A 21,934-nucleotide genomic window follows, 5' to 3' on the forward strand; every position below is an offset into this window, starting at 1 on the left:
GACCCTGCTTTCCTGAGGAGTACAAATGACTGATTAGGAGAGCAGACAGCATCCACGTAAACAAATTCTGACACTGAAATACTTTCCTCACTTTCAAAGCAAGAACAAACTACCTGTCCTAGATAAGCAGCTCACATCGTGCAGTTACCCAATGCCTTAATGTGGCCACTAAATTCCTGTATCGCACAGAGGTAAATAGAAAACTTCTTCATATACTATTAATCCTAATGTTAATAGGAAGACCTTACAAAACAGAAACCCACTGAGGTTTATTCTAGTTGTAGCAACATTCTGAATGATGAGGAGAGTTAGGATAAAAACAATGAAGTAGTAACATCATGAGAAGATTGAAAGCAGCATGAGTTTCAATCTTCTCATGGCAAACAGGGCAAAAGCAGTACAACCAAATGAGATGCAACTGGGTAACAGAAAATGATGGAGGCATTTTGATGGGTCCTGACACAAACACCACTTTCAAGTTATCACTTTCTGTTAGCAAAATGAAGCAGCATGTATTAGTTGCAGAGGATGATGAACACAAAAGGGCATTAATATGAAAAGAGCTGACCAGTACTGTAAGATGTAAACACACTGAAAACTTCATTTTCTACTGCACTACAAAGTACTGCTAATTTTTGCCATTAATCTTACATATTCAGGCCTATAACATACAGAAATTATGATATGGGGTGTGTAGTAACAAATGAAAGTTTACGGATTTTCATTCACTTCATTGCAGACTTTACTTTCCACACAGAATATAGAAAACACAACTGAAACTCCACGGTTCTACACACAACTCTTGGGAAGAACAGTCCAGAAGCAGCAATCCAAACTCCTCCTTTGCCCCTCTAACACACAAAATGCTACTGCCCATTCCCTCTAATCAGAAATGTCCACTGCAGCCCTAAATCCATTTCCTAGTTAGAAGCACATTCTTCCACGTCACAATCCTGTCAACAAACTCCTCCTTTTTATCCCTTGAAAATATTTTTCACATTCTGAGCCAAGAAACTGAAATGCCTTTAAAAAATGCTCTTCTGTTCCAAGAAGTTTCAAGCACACATACCCCCCAAAAAGAACAGCTCAGACAGCCTCAGCTTTAGAAGGAAACACTTGTTTTGATTTGAAAAAACTAAATAATTACCTATATTTCCTCTCAAGGAGCTCAGATTTCATATGCCATCCCCAAATTCCAGTATGTTTCAGTTCTATGTATATAATAAACCTCTTTGAATTTCTTATCTAATTAACAGATTTTAGTCTTATAACCTGACAATAGCCACTCAGACTGAATTTTGCCACCTTTGGAAGAGACACACACATCATTCCCAAAAAGAACTAGCAATTTTCTCTGAATATCCTCAATTATTGTTATGATGCCCATGTCTAACCTGCCATAACGGAACGATACTGGGTTGTTTGAACGATGCAACATTAAATTTTGCTTTTATACCAACCACCTGCAACTGTCAGAAGACAGCACACATTTGGGTGTTCACATAGGCATTAGGAAGATAAAAAAAATGGTGTTCAAATTGGACTTTCACTATCTTATCATGTAAAGAAAGATTTATTATCAGCACCTCTAATGTTCATAATTACAATCAACACTATGAAGATCTGAGTATGAAGAATATCAAAGAAGTTTCCAGAAGTATCTCCCAAGTCACTTGAAATTCTCTGGGAATGTACAGAACACAATCCAACAGTTCCAATTCTAGGGAAGAAGTGGAAATGTAATATTTCAACACACTCCTAGGAATCAAACATGCATCACTATACACTTTATGAGTGGCACAACAAATCATACCTAATTCCTAGAACCCTAAGAACTCTCAACCTTTTTGCAGACCACTTATCATCTGAAGACCACTATCAGTATCTTGACATAAAACCAACAAAATTTTTGATTAATGTCTCTCGACAGGTGAGACTAGAAACAAGAATTAAAAGGTTGGTGCACAGACCTGCCAAACCTGGCATGCACTCAGAGACACTTTTCCCCCCCACACTGCAGTGTCCAATGTATTGCAGATGAAGTCACAGGGCAATTCTGCATCTAACTCTACAGTAGCCCTGAATTTCAGCATAAAAACAGGTCAAAGTCTTCAAACCAAGACCAAATTAATTTCTTTTTCTAACAATACTGGCAATATACCATGCTAAAGAATGCGGGTATGTTTCAGAGTGTCATCCAGAGAGATGTCATCCATAAAGAACATAAAATTTACAGTACCTCAAACCCAATTTTAATCTGAGAAATCACTACAGTAGCAGGACTTTCACACAAAATCAAGGTAATTATGTCACATACCTTATGCTACTGATGGAAAGCAGATCCTTTGCAAATTCTGCCAGTCCTAAAAAGAGATGCCACTTGCTCATGATGTAACCTGCTCCATGATACAGCTGGAGATGTTTCAAGTTCTTGGCATTTGAGCACTGATGCATTTGAAGAGAGAATTCACCCAGTACCCGACTTGCCCTTCCTCTGAACAGTGAACAAACTTCTTGTGCACACACAACATTTCAGATGTGTCACATCAATTTCTGACACATATCAATGAGAGACACCAAACCATTGCAGAAGATCTCCTTTACCAGTTTTAGTTTGTTCATATTCTAGGTTGCAGCTTTCTTTGAAAAGACTCAAAGAATTCACTATACTCAAGCATGACATTGACTGTCCCAGATGCACAATTTCAAAGTCCTGACCACTCAACAGCACATGGCCAGGAAGAGAATTTAAGAACAAAGTAATAGGTGATACTTCACTGATATGCTCTCCCAGCTTTCATATATTTGGAGTTCAGACATTTTTGAAGAAATTCAACTGCTGTTGCAAGACTTTCTCTCCTGAGTTCTCAGAGTGCTTTTAAAATCCATATAAACCTGGAAGATTTATGTAATTTTCTTCCTGCAGATTTCCAATAAAAACACAACCTACTGCTGATATAAAGGGTATCAATGAGTAGTCCAAGACCTGTCCCTTAGTTTTCTTATTGTTTCAGAGGTCAGGAACGAACTGAAGCCTGCAGGAGCGGGGAAATGCCTCTGAACACAGAACCTGGTGGAAGCCTGAGTATAAGTACACACGTGCACTTACCATCAGGTTCCTGAAGGGTCCTACATGGCTGCTACGGCCAGCTGGATCCTCCACTTGGTCTAAACAAGAAAGATACAGGAATGAAACACAGGGAAAGTGAAATGGAAACAATGGCAAAAGAATAAATGAAGGGCAGAACTTAATATATGTGTATGTGCTTTAGAAGAATTGTAAAAGAAAGATGCTAAGGAAAATGAATGAAATAAGCAGATGGAAAGTAGGAACTTGTCTGCAGTGATGAAGATCAAAAGAGGAATTCACCAATTTGCCTTGCAACTTTAAATAGGATTCCTTTTTCTCTGCTCTCCACTTCTGCTGCAAGATAGCTCAGCCTTCACAGCCTTTATAGCATTTATAGCCTTTGTAGCTCAGCCTTTATGACATTCCAACAAGCACAGGAGAACTCATCCCACTGCTAATGTCCAGGTCATCAGTACTCCCACTAATATTGAAGGAGTTCAGATAACAACAGAGTAACAGTGTAAGAGAGAAGTAACCTGTATTTGCCCATACTTCCTTTTATTGATAAAACCAAGACACAACCTATAGTTAGCTGTGCTCAGGCTTTTGTTGTTAACCAAACTACTAATGGGACTATTAAACCACTGAGTTATTTCTGGTGGGATGGAATAAGCCTACGCAGAAGCTGGGAGGGAAGACGTTTAACACAGTCTTTCCATACACTTAGAGCTGAACTCTATAATTAAATATTGCTCAACTGTACAAGATGCCATTGTCTTTAATAACCTTTAACTGCAGCACCGAACATGTTCACAGTTAAGATCATAAAGTAAGAAGGACATTCACACCTGAGCTCAAACACTGCTTCAATCTCTTACAGAAATACAGAATGTGGACATTTGTCTCTCCAAAATTCTTGGGTTAATAAGGGAAAGGAATAATTGGTATGAAATTACTGTTACTCCTTTGAGATCTGCAGCCAACAACTAACTGCAGCCCAGTAACACACCCAGACCTCACCCCCTGAGTCTCTGCTGAAAAGTACCACAGAAACCTGTCCAAATCTCAAGTCTCCTGGAAAACAGTGGAGAAGTTCCCTCAGAGACCACCTGAAAAGTGTTCTTAGGGGACAGACAAGGGCAGCACTTGGCACGGCTGGGGCTGAAGGGGAAAGACAAAATGGCACATTACACTGACAGTGCCACACAGCTTCATGCTGCAAATCACAGTAACAACAACAAGCCACTAGTTAACCCTTTGGAACGGGCTGAGATTAAAGTCTGCATCAATCCCATGCAAAAGCTGCTACTATTTTATAAAAAAACTTCTAGTTATTTTTTCCTATTGAAAAAAAATTAGTACTTTGGCATTATAAAGAATGAGATAAATATTAAGTGAATATTCAAGCTAAAACATTATTTTGGAAAATTCAGCAGAAAACAACTGCATGATCATTTCCATATTATTTTGATTACTGAATTTTAACATATTGATACAACTTGAATTTTAATTTGAGAAACAGCTTGCTGTGCACCAGAATTCATCTGTTCTTGTATCCAGAATGCTGGTTGTTGTCATGTTTTTCAAAATAAATTCCTTAAACCTTCAGGCATCAGTAAAAATCTGAGTAGTTGTTTGTTCTGCAGACAGGCCAGAACAAATGAATGCCTTTTTCACACACAGAATGCTATATCCAGAAGAACAGCATAAATTGCTTCAAAAAATTAAATCCAAGTAGTGTTGGCTGGAGGTGCAGGACAAAATGCAGAAACATGCTGCAGTGACTTCTTAGCACCTTGTCCAGCTGTGAATGGCACAGCACATGGTTGTGAAAGACCTTACATATTCAATAAGTTGAACTGATTAAACAGTAAGGTAACTAGGCACTAAAAAATGCTGTTTAATTCAAAATGCTCATTATTAAGATGTGAATACTAAGGCTGTTCTTTTAATACGTTCCTCTGTTTCCATTTAAAACTCCTTGTTTTGCTTCTTGCTTGTTTTTTTTTTAATTCTTCCCTTATTCACAAAATTGTTCATTATTCTCTACCAGCACTTGCTCACACAGCAAAGACAAAACAAAAACCACCTGGCTAAACAAAGGGCAACATAGCTGTGTGTTAAGGGCTGTTCTGAACCCCTGAGACAGCCAAGACATTTAGGAAAAGTTGGTAAGCACAACATGTCTGATACATGTATTTTAAAAATGAATGCTTATGAGGATTATTCATATAATCAGGGGAATTACAGAAATTTGCCAGAAACATGACCTCAAACCCACAAAGTTATGCAAATATTTTATTCCAATATCTAAGCCAAGAGTCACATTTCAGAGGAGATAGCACAGGGCTGCTGCTGCCCATCCAGCACCTTACAGCACCAGCACCTGGCTCAGTGCCTCACTCACAGCATCCACCAGCTCACAGACTGTGCTAATTAAATCTTTTTTAAATTGCTGTCCAAAGTTTTAAGTGATCTAGGATAGCTGAGGTTCAAAATGTCACACTGTAAATTACTGGAGAAAAAGGAAGCAAGAGTAAAAATAGTAAAAAAACTACTATTAGGCCAAGAATTAAAAGATTGAAAAAAAAGCCTCAACAGTTCTGACTTATTTAAACAAACACTGCTTAAATGTTGTAAGACCAACTTCTTCCAAAATATTACTGTTAATACAACAAGATATCAAAGTTCCTTTTAAGTACTTGCAGTTAAGTACTGCTTTGAAAGGATTCCAGCAAGCTTAGCTGAGGAACTCCAAGTACCTCTGGACAGACACACTCATTATCCAGGGAGGGAATGACTTTGGAACCCCAAAACCAAAAAACTTAAAACAAAATAACCCATGAAACCACTGCCTACCAAGTGCTCTGGAGAAAAACACCCTCGTACTGGCAACAAAACAGGCTACAAAACCCAAACACAGGCTTCCCAAGAGCCCACAGCTCAGAAATTCCAGTGCTGCCCTAGAACACCTTTGGTGATAATTCCTGGGGTTTATTTTCCTCACAATCCAGAAAAAGCTTTTCATTTTTATTTCTCTGTAAGATAGATACACTGTACCAGGAGCATTCCCCACTTTGGCTACAGATCATCCCAAGCACTGGTGGATACGTACACATGAAAACCTCCATTTTCAGTACTGTATCTTTCTAAACCAGAAAATTTTACAGGCAAAGTCAGCACATTTTTAATCATATTCCAGCAAGTCTAAGGGTGAAATTCAAGCAACAGATCAGTTTTTTAAACAAACACCTCATTAAAAGGAATGTCAATTAAATGTAAATTGCTCCACACACAGTATCATTAAGAGGCATATTTCAACAATGCTGCCAGGTAGGTATAAAAGCCTGCAGAAAAAAGCAAAATGTAAAAGCTTTTATCACCCTGTTTTCTTCAATCTGTCATCATTGTAAATATTTGGTGGAATGTACTTCTTGCAACACATTATAAAGTTATCAGATACATCTACTTTGTGTAGGCATAACTTGTATTGTTAAGCAAATGAAACACTAAAATTGACATGAGCTGTTTCACTGCATACAAAAACAATCACAACAGAATTTTAACCTCCAGTTCTTGAGAATCACAAGAATATTTCAGAGCTGCAGAAGATCGTGGTTCTGTACATTCAATCTGCCCAGACCTAATGTATCAAATAAGATTAAAGCTGGAGTGGTAGAATACATACAGCTATATAGTACAGAAAAAATGGAAAAGTCTTGTGAATTATCTACAGATTATGGGCAAATGCAGAGAGCAAAGGTTTCTTTGCATTTTTTCCAGCAGAACTTGCATCTCCTCTTCCATAAAAAGACGCTTTCAAGCTTACCCAGTAGGAGCAGGAGAAAGAGGAAGCCAAACTTCACAGCAATTCTATTAATACCAAACTGCCTGTTGTATAAGCCTAATGCTACCCATTAACCACCACTTCACTCACAAAGAGAACATTTTAATCACTGCATTTGCCAACCACTATATAAAAGGGGTGATGAGGTCTCACCTTGGGAAGGTGTTTCAAGACACCTGAAGACAGAGGTACATACTCCCAACTGTGCATGTAACTATTGGTACCAAGCACTAAATACACCCTGCAGGAAAGAAACAGAGCTGTGCACTGACACAGACTGTTAACGTGACATTTGCATAACAGATGAACTTGTTGCCATGGAAAGCAGAAGAAAATTCTGAGCTGGGCTATTTAAAACACCAATTTCTGCAAATGTTTGGCAAAGTCTCCACTTTAATGATAGCACTGAAGATCATGTTACTGTGTCTCACCACAAACTTCTGGAATTATGGTAGTCAGTACAAGAAATGTGAGGATGACACCACAGGTGTGCCATGCCAAGAGAAAGAAATGACCCAACAGTTTGCAAGAAGCAGAAGGGAATATATTGCCATTATATGGAGTTTGTGAGACTAGAAAATTTGACACTGTTCACAAATTTCAGATAAGCAGATTTTAATAAACTGGTGATAAATTCTGAGTGGGAAGCCCGTGCTAAATGCGTGGTATCACACCAACCCCTACAAGCTGAACTATGAGCCATCTCTAGTCCTCTTCATATAAGTTACCTTTTGTAAATTAAATTATGTACCATAACTCTGTACCAGACAAGAGACAAAACCCGTTTATACTGTCTGTCAGAGTATGTCATCCACTCTTGCAGCATCTCGTTCCAGTCCCCAACACGTTCTGCCTTCTGACTAACCTGAGTCAGGAAGTCTTCATTTTATAGACTACAAGACTTACAATGACTTAAGTAGTACAGAATGTCACCCAACAATTACAAGGCATGGCAAACAAGGGTTTAATTCCATGCAATTTTAACCCACACAAGAGCTGTGATGGAACAATTAAGTATAGATAATTAAAAGTACAGCTTTTATCCTCGCAGGATTTGAAAATGTTATTTCTGCCCTTATGCCAATATTTCTAAAAACAGTAGAAAGGGGACACAAATATGGGACCAGGCTTGCTCTAGACTTTCTCAATTGCTCCAACTCCTGGTGTATTCCCTCCCTAAACACACAGCCTCCCCTCAATCACTACAAATTCCTAGCAAGTTACTCCATGGCTGCCACAGCTCCCACAATCAGCCAGGACAGAAAACACGATGAACATTCTTCTCTGTACTTCTATTCCATGAGCTTTTGTTTTGCTAAGTATTAAGACAAAAGCTGCAGCAAAAGAAATGTCAGCTGGCACACACACACTTTCCAGAAATAACTGTTCTCTATATTTAGCCAGTTTTTATTTAAAATTCAGTTAAAAATAGAGCACCCAAATTGTGTATTTAATACAGAGAATGTCTAAATTTAAATCTCTGCTTTAGCCAATCAAAGCTTTTATCTAAACCCAGAAAATGTTGCTTCCAATCACTAGACCTTGCTCCAAAATGTTTGTGAAATGAAGTTACTCTCAGGTAATTAGAAATACCACTGATTTTGACAGCAGCATTTACAAGGCAATGCAAATTAAAGCCCTCACACAACTAGTTGTACCAGCAAGTTTAAAACGAGCACTACTAGATCAGTCTGCCTTTTTCTGTAAGAAAAAACCCAAATATTTGTCATGGCCCTATTTGGATCACTGAACATTTGAGAGGATTACATCAAAACTTTCTGCTGTTTTAGCTAAGTTATCTTCAAAAGTAACTGCTTAGGCCTTTACCTGCCATTTTATTCTGCTGCTTGACAAACCCAGTAAATTCCGAACAATCCAGCAGCAGGCACACAAATTAGTGATATTAAAAAAAAAAAAAAAATAGAAAAAAAGGACATTTGAGTTCACTGCAGACCCAAAAGCCCATCTCACAAAGCTGGTCAAGGTGGTCTTGCCATCCAGAGCAATTTTGCCTCTCTATTCCACACACGAAAAGCTGTCACTGCATAGAAAACCAAACCCAAACCACTGATCCAAACATTTGCCTAAAGAGGGGCAATGGCTTTGCTTGGAGAACACAGCTGTACAAAGGCTACAACCCCAGACACAGGCTGCCTTTGTGTCTAACAGGAGCCCCAGGAGTCTGTAACAAGAGTCCCCACCACTGAGGAAACAAGAGCAAAGCCTCTCACAGATGCAGGATTTGGACAGTGCTATCCCCATACTAAAGCTCCCATGGATACAATTAAACCCCTCAGAATGGCACAAGGTCACACTCAACATTTTCATTTACACTCACTCAAATCTGTCCTGTTATTAATTTTATTCAAATTTGTCATATCTGCAACATGTCACTTCTCAGAAATTTTTCTCCAAATATTCCTAGTAAATCACCCCTCTGTGCTTTAAAATGTATTTCTCTCACTCTTTGACAACCACTTCCAAATTTCTTTCCTTTAACCTTATTACATTTCTTCAGTACAACCAACTGCCTAGTGGTAAGAATGCAGTGTTTTTCCATCAGTCCCCATTAAAAGTATTACAGCATCTTCTCAACTGGGTCTCCAACCTAACAAAGAACATTAATTGTTAATAACCAGCTCCTGTCAAAACATATTTTCAGCATGAAAACTCTGCTTCTCTGTTTCTGTTAAATTTGAAAATACTCATATCCTTCCAGCTTCAGAGTGACAAATCCAAGGTCATATGAGAGAATATCACAGCAGGTCCTTTACAGAAGTAGGTAAATGAGGGTAAATATTACTATGCAAACTCAACATTTTAATGTAGAATATAGTCACCAAATTATTTTTATCTGCTGGGAAATTGTGGAAGATTTGTTTCACTTCCTTGGTGAAACAAAGTGCTTCATTCATTTCAGCCACAGACCACTGATACTTTCTTAGAGAAAGGTCTGCCAGCCTTCTCTGATAACATGAGATACACTGAATTATATTTCCAAAGGAACTGTAATCCTCCAGTTGCCCAATCAGTCCATTTCTCAAAAGGACTGTGCTACAGGACAACGGCAACAGTTGGTGCTCATGTGTAACAAGACCAACAACAGAAGTTCTAATTTATAATATGCCCCAAACCAAACAAGAGCAAGTTGCTGTGTGCTTAATCTGTGACACCAAGAAAGGTCACAGGCTCATTAAGTTATTACAGGGAACAGCAACTTCTTCCACTTTTCAAACAGTGAAAACAAATCTCAGAGCACAAATGTATTTGTCTTCTGCTCAGTTAACTACTACGTGCAAGATGAAAGTCTAATTTGATCTAAATGGGTTAAAACTAGAAGTTTTTTGCACACACCTGTTTATAGCATACAAAAGCAACTAAAACAGACTACAGAAATAAAATGTCACTGTAACATAACTTGGACAATTCAATTTGCAGGTAAGGAACCAGAAAATAAAACCAGCTCTGGAATCTGAGTGGGGAGAGTGGAGGGTAACACCCAAGAGCTCAGGATTTGAGAGCTATGAGCTAAGCTTCAGCCCAAAGTCCACTTTGCTTTTGCAATCCCTGACAAGGGTCTGTAAGATCAGGAACACTGGACTCGCTGCTCTTTACCTGCAACTTGAAAGGGAACACTTTGCAGGAAAGTCCATTTTTTCCTCAACTCACTGCCACTTGGTAAGACCTTCTCCTTGGGAAAAGCCCAAGGCAACTCTCAAGACCTGGCTGAGGATCCAGCTACAGCAAAGGTGGGTGTTTGAACATTCTGATCCCAATGCCAGCTGGACAGGTCAGCTACCACAGCACTGAGCTGCTTTACACAGCTCACCATCTCCCCAGTCTGCAGCTTCCGTGGCAGCAACATAGGGAAGTCTGCACTGCACTCACCCTGAATATTGGCAGTGCCTGAGAAAACGTTCCCAAATTTCTATGAATCGAGTCACTCCTACAAACACCAGGCCTCTCCCATTCAACAGTCACCTTGCTTCTGATGGGCTGCCAAACAAAACCAGATCTGTATCTGAGGAGACTGGAGTGAGGCATCTGACTCTCAACAAGAGTTAGAATAATGTATACTGACTACTCATTTCCATGGCATTTTGCAGCAATAATAATCAAGATGATGGATCTTCAGCTATTAGAATACTCTCACTAGAATAATTTTATGTCAATCAGCACATTAATAACAGGGCCTCTCTGAAGTTCTGCAGCATTAATCATCATCAATCAAAAGCTCTCACAGAACTCTGATAACAAAGGGTAACAACAGAATTAACTCTTAACAGCTGGTAAGCTCCTAAGTGCCCAGGAAGCTTCATCCTAAATAACTCTCAGGCACTGCTGATCCACATAAATATTGTGATTTTTCCAGCGGAAAAGTGTATAAAAGGCAAGTAAATCCTTCTAGAAAATGGTCAGATACTGCCTAATTTCTTAGCTACAAATGCCACTGAGTCTTGTTTCAATAAGTGATAATAAGCCCAAGCAGAAAGTCAGTCTGCTGTAACATTTCCTTGACAAACTCAACATAACAAGTGTAGGCCAGTGAGAATTCTTCAGAACAGTCATTCCTGTCAATCTGTGTAAGGCTCTTGGCAGGAATGACAAAATAAATTGACAGATTGAAAAAAATAAATATACTCTAGTCTTAAAATGGTTTTACTTTTCGTTCATTTGAAAAATACACAAAACAGTTACTAAATAAAAGATGAAATTTCTTTGCTATTTTGTAGGTTTGTAATGCGGCCATGTGAGAACCTGCAGAGAGTTGACAAACACAAGTTACCTCAAGGAGACCTCAATTAAAGTAAAGAGCTCCCAGCGAAACACTCAAATGGAGTCTGCATGTCCTCCATGAACAAACCAACTATCAAAACTCCAGAAGTTAAATGTGCTTGTTCATCACTGCATAATAAATTACACAGGGCATCTGCAGATAAGACCTTGGTATAACACATTATCTATAAATAATGTGAGTAAAATAAATGGTCGATGCAAAATTATGGTAAATTGCAATAAAAAAGTTTAGCACAGTTAATAATACAATATTATTCACATTAATTCTGATCTAATGGTTTTGAAAATATGATGCATTAAAAAAAATCTAGAGAAAGGCAATAGAAATTATTAAGAGCTACAGAAGATTCTTACTACAAGAACTTAAAGCCTCCCCTACATAAAGAGATGGTTCAAGCAGGAGGCAAATAAAATAAGAATACACTGAAAGTCAATAACTGACTTTATCTTGCATCCAACAAAATCCCCAGAGCCTCCAACTGGGAAACAACCACTGAAGGGGGAGATTGCACAGGAGGGTCAGGAAACCATAGAAAGAGCAACAGTGCCTGGTAAAGCCTTGGCTTATGTGAGGGAACACAAAGCAATTCAATAAAGGATTATTCATGAGAGCAGAAGTCACCCAGATTTACTGAGATGTAAGGCAGCCAGTAGCTCATCGAGTTTGTTCTCTTATCTTCTACAAGCCACAGGACAACTCTAAATCACTAAATACTTGAAGGAATAGAAAACAAAAGTACTTGTTTCTCTCTGGAAAACAGTGCCTATTCTATTCTGCAGGAATTCATCCCCTTCCTATTTTGGAACAAATCCTACAAATCTATCCCAAAGCTCTTCCCTAACAGCAATCACCAGATTTTCTCCACATCTTCTACACAGAAGTGGTTAAACAGTTCTATGAGTCAGAAGAAAACAGTCTAAGGGGTCTTGGAAAATCCTAATACAATAAATATTTCTACAAGGAAACTGGTATTTCAATAGCAAATGAGTAACTTAACTTATTTTCAGGAAAATCAAAACAGTATTTACTAAGAAAGGAGGAGAATAACTTCCAAATGCAGCGGATTATTTTAAAAAATAGCAGTGAAATATCAATCAGCTTTCCTTCCAGGTCACTCCTTGCTTCAAAGCTAATCCTGATCATATGAAAGAAAAAATTGATTAATAATAGAAAGCTGCCTGGTGCCTTATTTCACTTCCCACTGTGGATTATGTAACTGAAGATAACTGAAGATAGAAAATTTGCTGGGAAATGCCACAACTGTGGTCTAGATATATTTCACTTTTTTAACTTGAGAAAAGCAGCCTAAGGAAGTGTGACTAAAAATGCAAAAGTATGAAAAAAATACAGAACGCTTTAGAATCTGAGTTACCAAACAACCCAAGAATTTTTATTCTGTTAGGTAACTACATACATCTGCTTTAAGCAGAACTAAGGATCTGGAAATACAGCTTGTAACAACCATGAAGGCCAGACTTATTTTAAGTCAAAGACGAAAACCCCACAGAGATAAAGTAACTGTGTGCAAGGTGCTTGTAGTACTTCCAGAAATTTATACTTAAGAGAGCTTAAGGCACCAACACAGGCAATTCAGTGTTGAATTTTTATATTTTCTCTTAAATACAGGTAATTACTTTTTTAATTCCTGAAATGAAGGCTTATTTTCTCCCATTCTTAAATCCACAGGCAGGAGCAAGGCTGGAATGAGTGATACCAATTACACTCGGCTGTTCTGAAAGCTCAGAGCAGCTGTCCTAGGAACTGGGGGCACTGCTGGAGAGATGAGGATGGGAATTTAAAATAATACAAGTCTCCCTTTCAAAGGCCCCCATTTATGGGGGTTAAAAGAAAACTTGCACAGCTTAGAAGACTTCAAATGTATGAGTTACTCTCCAGACAGATGCCTCTATGTCAGTTATGGTCCCCTGACACCCCAAATGCTGCTTCTGAACTGGAGTTGTATAAACCTTATTGCACATCAATGTGATTTGGGGAAATTGAAGTAAATTCAATTTTAAGACTTTGTTCCAGATGATCTTGACGACTTCTTCCTTCCTCCCGTGTCTTTTCCCAGTCATTGGTTGGGAAATTTTGAAGCCTTGAGCTCCTGAGTTTTTCATTAAATTTACTGGAAATAGAGCTTAGATAACAATATAATGTCATTATATCCTTGCTACAAATGTACAACTTACACTTCCCTCTATAAGCTAAATTCCAACTCGAACACAATCATTTTTCTTACAAACTCTTTTCTGGTTAGAAACAAACTTTTAAACTTAGTCAAAGTACAAACCTAATAAATTTGTGTAACGTAAAAACCAGACAATCACAGCATCATTTGACCACGATTTCCATCTGGGATGACATCCAGATGGCAATCCAAGGCCTACCTTTTATAAACAGGATGCATACTTACAGCACTCTCATGTACAGCTAATTATTTGGAACTACATGAGAATGTCTAAGAAATTGTCAACAAAAAAATTGCAAGGATTTCTACTATCACAGAATTTAACCTCCTTATTTCATCCCTACGTGTTTGTGTTCCCCAGCAGCAATTTCACACTGTTTCAGCAACAGTCACACTTTCAAACAGCAGAAAAACAGTTTTAGGATGACAGTTTTATTTACACATGAGAAGAAAAAGCCTGAAGTTGCACGTTGCATTCAGCCTAATATAAAGCAAGGCACAATAATTATTTGTAACAGCCAGTAACTGATTGTTAATTCACCCACCTTCATCTCACACTGCCTCTGGGTCAGTGTTTGTTATTATGAGTACCCCTATAGCTCATGTTCTGCCTGAACCCCAGTAAGAATTATGGGAAGCAACAACATTTGTAATAGAACCATTTAAGGTAACAAACATTTAAAAGATTTATTAGCAATGGTTTGAGATTTTAAAACCACACTGAACAATCACCAGGGGCTGTCCATGACACAGGTGACCCTGATGCAGGTGCTTTGCCTGCACTACAATAGCAAAATATTTCAGGAGTTGACACAAGTGTGGCTGAGAGGTCATTTGGTTTCACAACCCACTCCAGCTGCATTATGCACTGAATTCTGCAATAATGAAATTGAAGACTTTTCCCTTCTGCTGACAGCCTGACGGCCCCAGTGCAGCTCCCGCAGCCTCGCTGAGGAGCCACGGGCCTGCTGGATGTGAGGGGACACGGGAGGGCCCGAGCACCTCCAGAGACGGAAACAAGCACGGGAAAAAGGAAACACTGTCCTCCTCTCTCCCCAAAAAGGGCTATTTTAGAGGCATTACTCTCAAGCATGTAGTAAGACAAGCTTTCATCCTGAGTAACATCAGTGCCTTTCTTCCTTCAGAAACAGATTTTTGATCTGCCACATAATCCATAACAGAAATGAGATTTTAGTCTTGCTTGATCACACTGTGGAGCCTTATGCAGCACCTTAAAGCAGATTACAGCCTGATACAAACACTGAATATCTTTATGAATGACCATCCTTTCTTTAAAAAAATATACTTTAGCTACTGAAAAAGTTACTTTTTTTTCATAAAGACTGAGTCTGAAGCCAGAGGCCGCATGTGCTCTTTCCGAAGGAAACACTCTGTTGATGTTAATGCTCACTGCTACAAATTATTCCTGTCATATGAAAAGGAAGAAACACCTGGATGACACAATAAACAATCCACACTACTTCTTACAAGGACACATGAACCCAACTTGCAAAGTGAATCCAAGCTGAACTCTTTTTAATTTCCTTAGAAGGAGAATTTATAAAAGATCTTGTGCTAATGCAGTTGTCTGAGCAAATTTCCCTAAGAGCTTGGCAGGCAGCACATTAACTACAACCTGGGAGAAACAATGATAAACATTTAACAAAAGAAAAATTTCAGAAAGAAATGCAAAAGAAACAAAAAAAACTAATCTCAGCTATTTTTGGCCATGCACTGCAGCTGCTGGCTCTGAACTGTGTAGTTAAGGCAGCAATAACAACTTGGCTCTGATAAAAATCCATTATGGTACCCAGTTCAAGTTCACCAGGTTTTCCTTTTTGGGGGGCTGCATTCCCACCCCTCTCAATACCTTGTTATCCTCCTAAATTTCTTTCTACATCTCAAATGCACCTTAGGAACGTCACATTATTCCAATGTATGAAAACAAATGCAATGACTGCTTTTTTCCTCCAGAATTCCTGAGCTGCTGTGCATGGTAGAAGGAAGGTGTAGATTTATTCCAGCTAAGAAAGGGCTGCATTCCCATCCCTCTCAATACCTTGTTATCCTCCTAAATTTCTTTCTACATCTCAAATGCACCTTAGGAACATCCCATTGCTCCAATATATGAAAACAAATGCAATGACTGCCTTTTTCCTCCAGAATTCCTGAGCTGCTGTGCATGGTAGAAAGAAGGTGTAGATTTTAAGTCAAAGACAAAAGCCAGGCAGGCGCCATCAAACACAAACACACCTGGGGACTACAAAGCAGTCTGAAAGCAGAACACAAAACCAAAAACATGCAGGAGGGAGATGGGGACCTGGAGGAAATGCCAGGTTAGAGCCACTCTAAAGGAGATTATGGGCCCTTGTGTCAGGGATCACTGGCCAAAGGGCAGCTCAAGGTCAGAGTGAGCAGTTCCGTGTGGAGCTGCTGTGTGCCCAGCCCCTGGCTCAGCCACAGCTCACAGCCTGCTCTGCCTCCCCTGCTAACTCAGCCTGGCTCACAGCACACAGAGCCTGCCATTCCTTCAGAGAGAGGATTCCTGCTGCTGCATGGGCACCTCACAGCACTGAAAGTCCTGACTGACAGCACAACAGCCCTCTTTAAATACCTGTGGAACGCTCACCTCTTCTGTCACTACACAGATGGCAGGAACAAGGTTACCTGTCAAATGATAAATATCTAAACTGTTCAAGACCTAAGATGCATTAAAAATTCAAAAGGATATTTGTTTTACTGAATATAAAATAATAACTACATGTGTATCACAACACACCTCTCAAATAATGTCTTGTCTAGTCATTCCTAAGGTATTAAACTGTTACTTTACTTTTCTGGAATATGTGCTCCTAAAGGACACACTCATTCACAGTTGATAGAATTTAGCAATTCTTACTTGGCTATATTTTCTTCTCAATGTGTAAGACAATAGTGTGCAACATAGGCCAAAATAAAATTGGAGTGGTTTTGGGTCTTTATAAAGTAAAACTTTTAAAATCTACTGATTTTTTTAGGTCACTAATGAATTCAAATTTCACAAGTCTCTGGAGGAGCTCCTCTCTAGCAAGTTTCTTAAACTGCTATTTAATTCAAATATTACCTTATACTGACTCTCAAGAAAAAAAAAAATCTTTCTCCTCCCATCTCTATCATATAATTAGAACTATTTATTTTTAAATTAATTACTTTTCAATTATGTTCATCATAATTTCCTTTATTTCCTAAAATCCCTCAAGTCTAGGATTAAGAGGCTTCCCCATCCAAGGATACAGCTGAATCTACAAGAACAGGGAATAGAAACCATTCTGGAATCCTCACTGCAGCTACTGCTACCAAATCTGCAGGGGAAAAAAAGTGTATATTTCTTGAAAAAACATTGCTGTGAATCGCAAATATTAGCACATGTTACTAGAAACACTAAAATAACTAAGAGTAAATGCAGAGTAAAAAAAAAAAATCCAATGAAACCTGTGAAAAACAATTATAAAACTTTAAAAAATCAAATTAATTGCCTTATCGCTTTACAGCTGAACCCTTAATCTAACAATTCAAATCAACTAAATGCTAAGAATTTGGTCTTTCTGCTTCATGAGACAAGTGTATTACTACATAAATAGATTATTCTTGGTTATTCTCAAATGCTTCACGAATATTGTGCTTGGAATAGGTTTTTGCTGGGTTGCTTTTAATTCAATAATTGTGAGCCTCAGTAAGGAGCTTGTGTTAATAGAAAAGGGGAGATTTACTCTTCCTAATTATGAAATCTGTAAAATCTGTAACAGTTAAAACACAAAACCTACAAAAGAGAACAAAATCAAAACTCAGAAACCAAATTAGTTTACTGGTATATTTACCTATAACTTCATGAATGCAAATCAAACTTCTATGCCGTGAAAAATTACCTCAGAAATTATTCTGTCTGGCTTTTCTCATTTATCATATAATCAAATTCTTGTAGGTTGTTTTTCTAGCCTTTCAGGTAAATCACAGGCACACAAATTCCATGTGCTAAGATAATGCAGATTTAGAAAAAAAACATAATACAGCCTGTAATTTACCAAGTGCTCCTTACATTCATGCTAAATATGCTTTTTCATTATAAAATAAAACTCAGTGCTTGAATTTCAGTTTGTATTTGCTTAACCTATGAAATAATATTCAAAATAACTGTGTTGCATTACAGTCCCCCCTCCCCAATCTCAAACAGAATAATACTTACACAATAACTGTTTCCAATATCTGACCTTGTTTCCAATCTGAGTTCCAATCAACTGTACTACCTGTAAGATCAGGCCCTATATTTTAAGTTAAAAAAAATTATAATGATGCTTCTTAAAATATTATCTTTCTTCGGTTCATTTGTAGCCTCCAGAGAATACCAAAATGTACATACTCCCATGCCAGAGGAATTGATACATCTGTGCTGCAACTGCGAATATTTCCTTTTTTATATCTAGTCCCTGCAACTAAAGGCTTTGTTGTCATTTTGGCCTAAAATGTTAGTCAAAATGTCAGTTATATAAGGCCACGCGTGGAGGCACACGCACTCTAAAAAACCCTGCTGCTGTATTAGTAATGGAAAAAAATCATGGATGTCTGGTCTGACATAGACATTCACAGAGGGAATAACGCGTTTATACCACCCGAAACTGTCCCACCCTCCCTCCTCGGCCCAAGTCAGCCAGGAGCAGCCATTCCCACAGCCTGCGAAATTCCATAACCAGCAAACCGGCTTAGAAACAACAAGAAATTCAAAACCGCAGGGAAAGAACAGGACCGGAATTCTCCATTTGGCTCGACCGACGTAACCCCAAGCCCGGGCTCAGCCCTCCCTTCCCAAAGGATCCGGCCCCGGGCTCGGCTCCCCGTTCTGCACAGCGGGACCGCGGCGGCCCGAGCTCAGCTCCCGCTTCCCAAGGAGGGATTGAGCCGTGGGCTCAGCCTGCTCCTCCCGGGGACGGACCGCGGCGGCCCGAGCTCAGCTCCCGCTCTGCACGGAGGGATCGGGCGGCCCCGAGCTCCACCCGCTTTCCCGGGGAGGAATCGCGACTGCCCGGGCTCCGCTGCCTTTTCCAAGGAGCGATCGGGGCCGCCCGGGCTCCGCTGCCTTTCCCAGGGAGGAATCGGCTGGACCCTGCTGCCTTTCCCAGGGAGGAATCGCGACTGCCCGGGCTCCGCTGCCTTTCCCAAGGAGCGATCGGGGCCGCCCGGGCTCCGCTGCCTTTCCCAGGGAGCGATATCGGGGCTGCGTTGGGCTCGGTCCCCGCCCCACGCGGGATCGCTGCGGCTGCCGCGGCCCCGCGTGTGTGTTCTGCCGGCGGAGCGGGGCATTCCTTCCCCCGGCCCGCTCCTCTCCCAACTTTTCCAGCCACAACTTCCACGTTCCGCCCGCGGCGCCGCCGGCCGGGCCGGGCCGGGCCGGGGCCTCGCCTCCCTCCTCGCTCGGCTGCGGAAGGTCACGGCGGCCGCGGGCGGGGCGGCCCCGCGCGCTGGCGGCGGCGCGGCCGGTGCGCTCCGTACCTCTGCGGGCCTTCGGGGAGTGCCGGCGGCTGCGGGCGCTCGCTCGCTCCTCCTCGATCGCGGCCGCTATCGCCGGGTCGTCCTCGCCATTGTACCACACCAACAGCTCCTCTCCCGCCGCGATTGGCTGCCGGGACACAACACGGGCCGCGCGGCCAATCAGCGCGCGCGTTGTTGGCGGGGCGGGGAGCGGCCGCGGCGGCGCCCACGGCGCTGCTCCCGCCGAGCCTCGAGGGCGCCGCCCCGCGCGCCCCCTGCCGGCCGGAGGGCACAGCGCGCCCCGCCCCGCGCCCGGCGCACGGAACACACGAAACGGCCCAAAACAGCCCGAAATAACCCAAAACACCCCAAAAACACGCAAAACGGCCCAAAACAACCCCAAAACACCCCAAAAACACACAAAACTGCCCAAAAACAACCCCCAAAAACAACCCCCAAAAACAACCCCCGAAACACACAAAACTGCCCAAAACAACCCCAAAACACCCCAAAAACACACAAAACTGCCCCAAAACACCCCGAAAACAATCCCCGAAACACACAAAACTGCCCAAAACAACCCAAAAACACCCCCAAAACAAACCCCAAAACAAACCCCAAAACAAACCCCAAAACACCCCAAAAAAATCCCAAAACAATCCCAAAACAATCCCAAAAAGAGACCCAAAACTGCCCACAACAACCCCACAAACAACCCCACAAACACCCAAAACCAACCCAAAACACCCCCCAAACCAACCCCCACACCCCCCAGAACTACCCAAAACACCCCAAAACTACCCAAGACACCCCACAACAACCCCAAAAACACCCAAAACCAATCCAAAACACCCCCAAACACCTCCTCACAGACTGTAACACACACACATAACCCCCAGAACAGAAAACATGATTTTTAAAAATCGTCCCCCAGAAATTCACACAAAAACGCCCCACAAAAGTGACAAGAAAAGACCAAGCAAAGACCAGAAAAAGACCAAAAGAAAAGATAAGCCTTAAAAATGGGGAAAAAAAAAAAAAAAAAAAAAAAAGACCAGGAAAAAAAGACAAAAAAAGTCTAAATCAGAAAAAACTACAGTCACAAAAAAAAAAAAAAAAAAACAAAATCACAGAAAAAAGATCAGAAAAATCATGGAATGTTAACATGTTGGAAGGGACTTTAAAATCCATCAGTCCATGTATTAATAATTCATACACAGTTGTTGTTGTTGTTATTATTATTTTTGGCATGAACCTTCCAGCTGTAATGTCCCAAACTGTGGTTTGCCTCAAATTGCGGCACTGATTTAAATCCCAGTGCTCGCTTCTCTGGATATTCACTGTTAATTCTTTCCAGAGAGCAGCTATGTTGGGACAAATATACCTACTTTATATAAAACATTAAATAAATAAATTAATTATAATATAATAATAATTTACTGCTCAGGCAGACACTACATCTGGGATCTGGAACAAATTCTAAATATCCAGGAAAAGACTGTCACAGTGGGTTAATGGGAATACAGATAATTATAACATGTTTAATAAATCCACTTCACCATAAAAGTCAAAGGTTTGTTTGCCATTCCAAATTGATTATTTCTATTCTTTTTAATCAAATTTTTTAAAAGTCACAGACTGAATTAGTCAAATGGGCATCACTGCAAATGCTACTCATACTCCCATCACTGCCAACAAAAAAAACTATTGATCACTTCATTTCACAGGCTCCTTAAAATATCAGACTCAAACTAGTAAGCCCCCAAGTTGGCAGATTGGAGATTTTAACTTACTTTTTAAATCTTCCTCATTGTTTCTCCATTTTCTGAAGCATTTTACCCAAAACCAAGAAAAATTTAAATATTTAAACGCCTTAACTTCAATTCCTCTCTTTCAGGGCTTAATGAACATGGGGTTGGTGGAGAGCAGATCCTATTTTCAGTCATTCCATCAGAGCAAAGGGTTGCTCAGACTATTATTTCCAGTCTGAAGCCAAAGGGGAAATTTGTATCAAGAAGAAAATGAGGATTTCTTTCTTCTACAGCCCATGTTTTAGTAGGTCTCATAGCACATGACAAAGGTGATAATTATCATCATACCCCCAGACACTGGAACAACAAGAGGTGCAAGATCCCAACAACTAAGGGAAGAGTTAGAGTTATAACATAAGCAAAGCCTATGGCTTGGCTTCCTTGACTTCCAGAGGCCTGATAGGATAAATAGTGGCAAATTTATTTGCATGGCCTTGGAGCTGGTGAGCAGCAAGGAATGCAGCAGAGTTGTCTGATGCAAAAAACCTCTTATCATCTAAAAAATATACAAAGATGTGGATGAGGTTTCAGGCAATGCAAACACAGGGTGGTAATGAACATGTAATTTGTTGGCTGCATGGCTGGAGCTAACGTTCAGCTTGATGAATTTAGTTTTATTGTGACTGCTCTAGAATCTAAATTAAGCCCTCTAACCTTGCACTTCTAAAATGAGATGCAGAAACAGCTTCAAAACCAGATAATTAAAGCAGGAGAG

The 21,934-nt window shown here is 40.2% G+C and overlaps 1 protein-coding gene across 13 annotated transcripts in view; it reads right to left on the bottom strand.

Moving 5' to 3' along the window:
* Window positions 1-21,934, bottom strand: part of LOC100222565 (kazrin) — a 263,876-nt gene that overhangs the window by 221,842 nt on the left and 20,100 nt on the right. For 11 of the 13 annotated variants that reach the window (XR_012051646.1, XR_003963565.4, XR_012051643.1 and 8 more), the window contains exon 6: window positions 19,430-19,556. Coding sequence is in view for 3 of the 13 variants with exons in the window: in XM_030289383.4 (XP_030145243.2) it covers window positions 19,430-19,556 (127 nt within the window). In the remaining 10 variants the exon portion in view is untranslated. Of the gene's footprint in view, window positions 1-3,109; window positions 3,169-18,128; window positions 18,992-19,429; window positions 19,557-21,934 lie in introns of those variants that run through there. The other 2 variants (XM_041720465.2, XM_041720466.2) reach the window with 2 other exon arrangements.

The sequence above is a fragment of the Taeniopygia guttata genome, chromosome 21 (assembly GCF_048771995.1).
Source record: "Taeniopygia guttata chromosome 21, bTaeGut7.mat, whole genome shotgun sequence".
NCBI classification, from domain to species: domain Eukaryota; kingdom Metazoa; phylum Chordata; class Aves; order Passeriformes; family Estrildidae; genus Taeniopygia; species Taeniopygia guttata.